The 5,555-nt window shown below is 33.8% G+C and overlaps 1 protein-coding gene across 2 annotated transcripts; it reads left to right on the top strand.

The window, feature by feature from the left end:
* The first annotated feature begins 1,215 nt into the window (after window positions 1-1,215).
* LOC102601266 (E3 ubiquitin-protein ligase RNF4-like) lies at window positions 1,216-5,434 on the top strand. 2 transcript variants are annotated; one of them, XM_006367729.2, is made up of 6 exons: window positions 1,216-1,279; window positions 3,093-3,392; window positions 3,520-3,577; window positions 4,266-4,378; window positions 4,488-4,719; window positions 5,182-5,434. In XM_006367729.2, exons 2-5 carry the CDS (start codon window positions 3,141-3,143, stop codon window positions 4,710-4,712), a joined length of 648 nt encoding a protein of 215 aa, XP_006367791.1. In that variant the 5' UTR covers window positions 1,216-1,279; window positions 3,093-3,140; the 3' UTR covers window positions 4,713-4,719; window positions 5,182-5,434. The 2 variants fall into 2 exon arrangements, with proteins under 2 accessions (XP_006367791.1, XP_015161154.1); XM_015305668.1 differs by having other exon boundaries at window positions 1,238-1,279; window positions 3,080-3,392.
* Window positions 5,435-5,555: the final 121 nt, after the last annotated feature.

Below are 5,555 nucleotides of genomic sequence, written 5' to 3'. Positions count from 1 at the left end.
CATTATCACAAAGTTATTCTAAAAAATACAATATTTATTCATCAAACCTTAATTCAATAAAAAAGAAAAAATTGAACATAATTTATAGTGTTCAAGTTGTTAGTAGCTAAGGAAATTATTTTTGCAATTAATATCATAATAATTAGTCTTGTCTACTCAATATAATGATGAATTTTTTATTATTATTAAACATTGCTCTGAATGAAGTAGTAATAAATTTGATAAAAAATAAGGAATTTGGTGAATATAAATAGTAAATTAAGAATTGATTTGAAGTAAAAATAGTTTTATATTAGAGAAAATAATCGTTATATGAGATACAAATGGTTTAAAAAGTAATGATTTGAATTATAAATTTTATTTACATATAAAATAACTTGCTAGTAGATATATAGATTAAATGTGGATTTTTTTTTTATAAAATATAAATTTGTGGGTCAATTCTTGTATTTGAAAAAACTCATATCATGATTTGAAAAATTCTCAAATCATGATTTTTGTAGAATTTGGGAGTTCATTTCATGATATATCATGAGATGAAATCAGCGTGAAATCGTATGGTCAAACGCCTACTTAATAGAGTGTATTAGGAGAAATATGCATGCATTAACTCTATGTATAGTACCTTATTTGGTACATGTTTTCAACCTATATATACACTCTATTGCGTATTAAGGTATGTATTCCTATTTATTAATATCATGAATTTTTAGGTATTAGTAAGATAAAAGATTTAATACATGCATTAACATGGTTAAAGTCCCTTGAAACCCCTTTTTATATCTTTTCCACCATAATTGTGGAGAATATTTTTATAAATTAGTATTTTTATGCTATGCATACAATTTTTAATACTCCAAGCCAAACAATACATAAAAAAATTCTATGTATATTTAATGCAAGTATAACTAATACAAACATTACTAATATATTCTATTTAATTACTTATTTCTAAATTATTTTTCAAGAATTAATACTATACATCGATTAATATAATTATAATAATAAAATATACATATTTATCATTATTTTTCTAAAGAATATACCAAATCTAAATAAACAAAAACATATTTTCGAATCATAATATCTTACAAATTATATTCCGCCCGCCCGCAAACGGTGCAATTAAAAATGGTATTCCCTTATTTGTAACAAAGTTTGTGTTTGACAGTATTTGAATTTCAAATTCACTCTCTCTCTCCCCCCTCTCTCTCTCTCTAAAACCCTAATTTATGTCTTTTGTGTTGTTGAAATTTTTTGGAGTTTTGAACAAGTTCAGGTTCGATTCTCATTTGGATCCTTCAATTCCTTTGAAATTATCGACTCACTTGTCTTGTGTTCTTCGTTTTTTTTTTTTTAATGTTTAATCGATTTATTTTACAGTCTTGTATTGTGATCTGCAAAATTTTCGTGTATATGTTTGTGTTGTGATGAAAAATTCAATTTTTTGCTTCCATTGTTTGTTATATATATACTGAAATTGTTGTTATTAAGTATGAATAGATAGATAGCGGACTGGTTGTTGTTGCTACAATTCTGTCATGTGTGGCTAGGTCTACTTTCGAGCAGCTTAAACTAGGGGGGGGGGGTCCGTAGATTAGACATTTGGCTAAAAATGGTCAAATTGTGTACCTGTTGCTGGTGGGAGTTGATAGGTATCTTGTGGAATTAATCGAGGTAGGTGCAATTTGGCTTGGGCACTAGGATTATTAAAAAAAATAATAGAGTGGAATGGATATGTTGAATTTATATAGCCAACACACTAGTTTGGGATTGAAGCGGGTTGAGTTGATTTAAGTTGTGCTGTTTCTTTTCAAGCATCATAAAATAAATGAAGGTTTCGATAGATTTGACATTAAGTCTAGAAACAGTCAAATTGTGTACCTGGTACCTGATGCAGGTGGGAGTTGATAGGTATCCTATGGAAGTAATTGAATGTGCGGGCAAGCCGGTCTGGACTATATGATTATCGAAAAAATGAAATAGAGTGGAACAGTCGAACGGATACACTGAATTTATATAGCCAACACACTAGTTTGGGATTGAAGCGTGTTGAGTTGATATAAGTTGTGTGGTTTCTTTCGAGCATCACAAAGTAAATGAGAGTTTCTGTAGATTTAATATTCAATCTAAAATTTAGTCAAATTGTGTTGAATCCTCTGAATAGGGACGAATGGAGTGTAATGGATACACTGCATTTATATAGTCAACCCACTATATTTAAGTTGTGTGGTTTCTGGTAAATTTTTCCAAATTGCTGCGTTTTTGTTTGAACAGTTTGATTTGAAGTGAGGGTCCTCTTCCTGCTTTCACACTGTTGATATTGGTTTTGAGGTTACAATATAACAACAACAACAACAACAACAAACCCAGTGTAGTCCCATAAGTGGGGTTTGGGGAGGGTAGAGTGTACATAGACCTTACCCGTATCTTGTGGAGGTAGAGAGGTTGTTTCCGAAAAATCCTCAGCTTGAGTAACACACATCAAAATCAGTTTAAAGGAAAATACAGAAGTAAAGAGGACATAACAAGGTTTGAGGTTACAATGTCGAAGTTAATTTTGTGGTCTGGGTCTTCTTTAACTATGTGTAAGATTCAAATTTGGAACTTGAATGGGCTATGGTTAAGCCGGATAACTTTTCAAACTCAAAGTTATATAAAAAGAAGAAGCTATTTGATTCTGTTGTACTGAGCTTAGTATTAAGCTGTAGAGCTTGACTAAGGTTGTCAGATGGAGTGTGAAGGGTTCTAGAGATACTCTCACGCTGGTATCAAACTTTCGATGTCCATGCTTTCCTTTCCGTCGATTGCAGCCTGATTTAACTTCTACTTAGCTAAAATACATGAAAGCATACAACTTGCAGTTTGCAAGTCTATTCATTTCTGCTTCTCGCCGTGGTGTATGTTAAAAGTCATCGTTAAGAGTTACTGCAGAAGTGTAATTAGTAAATTTAAGATACTTGAATTACTGCTAGTTCTTGTTGTCCCTTGCATTATGAGATAACAAATTATGATGAAAATAAACCCTAGCATAACTTCAAATTTATCTGTCTTTCCCTGTTCTTGATATATAATTTAGATTGACATCTTAGGAATCATACTGTCGAAGCTAACCCCTTGAGATCACGACTGAGCAAAGCATGAGTTCCCAAGATAGTAGCTCACAACCAATTAGCCGTACAAGGTCCCAATCGAGAAGAAATACTTTGCTAAATGTGGATCTAAATGCTGCACCGCCAACTGAGAACAGAGATCAGGAAGGAGATCCTATTCATGTTGTGCCTGGGGATACACCACAAGGACTAAGAGGTGCCTCTTTGACAGCTGGAGCAATTGATGTTGAGTCACTTGATGATGATGTGATTATATCATCCCCTAGGGCGTTTGCAGCAGTATGTACCTTCCCATACTATTCTATTTTCCTTCGTTAAGATTGTTTAGTGGCACATCATGTATGCGATAATGGCTGATGTTTCACATCAAGTCTAATATGTTAGATATCTTCTCATTTTTCATTAGGCTAAGAACAACTCCAGAAGGAATCAAGGACGGGTTATTGTGCTTGATGTGGATTCTGGTAATTTATTCTTCTCTTAAGCCTGTTACACCTGCAGGTTGTTTGTTCATGTTTAGCTGAAACTTCTTCTTTTTTTTCCAATCAAGAGCTATAGAACTTTTTTATTTGCTCTAGATAGGAATTATCTGACTAGAATTGCTTAGAGTAACCTCTCCTTTTCTTCTTTAATGGTTAAGTAGATATGAGATTGTAATTATAGTATTCTCTTTATGGGTGGAGCAAGATGATCTTTCCTGGACCTATGATAATCGTCTCTTTCCTTGAGGATACCAATTCAATGTACGAAATTTGTGCACTCAAGGAGTGTCTGTTCTGATGGAATGGAGGATTTTATTAATTCTTCTTTTTGTCGTTAGATAAATGCAGATCAAGATAATGATACAGGAAAAATCAGGATTAAAATGAATCTTAAAGTGACATAATACTTCGCCAGTATCAACTGAATTTTCTTTTAGAGTATTTGTTTTTCTTCTAATCCTCTTGTGGTTGGGAGAAAGAGGAGTGTGTAGATAACAAAATATACACAGGGAATTTGAGCTATGGCATGTATGGTGTTCTAATTAATTTTGCATCAAAAGTGCTTGACCTGATGTACTTTAGGTTAGTCCATTTGCATGGAAAGCTTGGCTTGATTTATTTCTTCCATTACCCTTTGTGATTGACTTTGGTTGGTGCATGGCTATTGTAGAGGACCGTGCGTCTAGGGGTAACAGTCGCGATAGGCGTAGAAGAGTCTCTACAAATCAAGCAACAAACAATGGTGATATTCACATAGACCTAGATGGACACAGCTGCCCAAAGGTACAGTCCATGTACTATATCTTGTTGTTTTATTAAAAGAATATATTTTATCGATCTACCATCTCAAGTTTCAAAATGTTATTCTAATTAATTTTGTTCCCCATGCCAGAGAGTTGATCTAAGAAGTGCAATACCAGCACCACCAAAAGAGCCTACATTCAGCTGTCCAGTGTGCATGGGTCCATTAGTTGAGGAGATGTCAACTAAATGTGGTCACATTTTCTGCAAGGCATGCATAAAAGCATCCATTGCTGCTCAGGGAAAATGTCCTACGTGTAGGAGGAAACTGGCCATGAAAGACACCATAAGAGTATATCTTCCCACCACAAATTAAGTCCAAGGTTTGTTTACCGCTCCCTCAAACTTTTTTCTCTCTCTGTCCCCCTCTCTTTCCTGAATAAATGGATAAGGATTTGTTCTTTTGTGCTTGTGGTATAATCTTCTCCTTCCACACAGAAAGTGCTAAGTGGCTGTTTGGTTCACTTTCTAGTTGTGTGAGAATTATAACGTAAAGATGATTTGTGCCTTGAGAATTGTTCACTTATTTCCTGTAATAATTTCACTTCATTTCAAAATCAGTGTTTGGTTATATAATTTTCAAATCCAACTTGGATTTGGATTCCAAATTTGGGAAAGTGCTCCGAACTTGTTTTCCAATTCCATCTTCATAAAATTCCAAATAAAGTGTTCTCTTCTCATTTTTGCAAGAAGTATAACCAAATCACCCCTTAAAGTTTTGCTACCTTTGCAGATAGAACATGTCATGGCTACTATATAACATGGTTAACCACATTCTTTGACAGGATTTTGCTATCATTTACATGACCTCTGGATGAAGTGTATGACTATGTGAGTGGAAGGGAAAGTATGACTGGAAATATTTTTATTCAGTTAAGCTTTAGGTCAGAATCATTGATGGTACTCTTCTAGTATGTGCCTTTAAAAGATTGGTGTAATTAGTAAATGGATTTAAGTTACATGCATTGACAACTTTTGTGATATCATTTGTGTAATATACCTTGAAAGTCTATGAACCATTCAGCAAGCTCCTGCCTAGTGCTCCTCTTCTTTTTTGATAATCGAGAGATTGTCGAGTGTTAGCGATATGGTTAGAACTTGGTGGAAAAATGGCCCTGCTATCTCCTTTTTTGATACTTGAAAGATCCTCGGAGTGTCA

Source organism: Solanum tuberosum, unplaced genomic scaffold, assembly GCF_000226075.1.
Source record: "Solanum tuberosum cultivar DM 1-3 516 R44 unplaced genomic scaffold, SolTub_3.0 scf00930, whole genome shotgun sequence".
Classification (NCBI taxonomy): domain Eukaryota; kingdom Viridiplantae; phylum Streptophyta; class Magnoliopsida; order Solanales; family Solanaceae; genus Solanum; species Solanum tuberosum.
The sequence above is the reverse complement of the archived record's forward strand: the minus strand, read 5'-3'. Positions and strand labels throughout refer to the sequence as shown.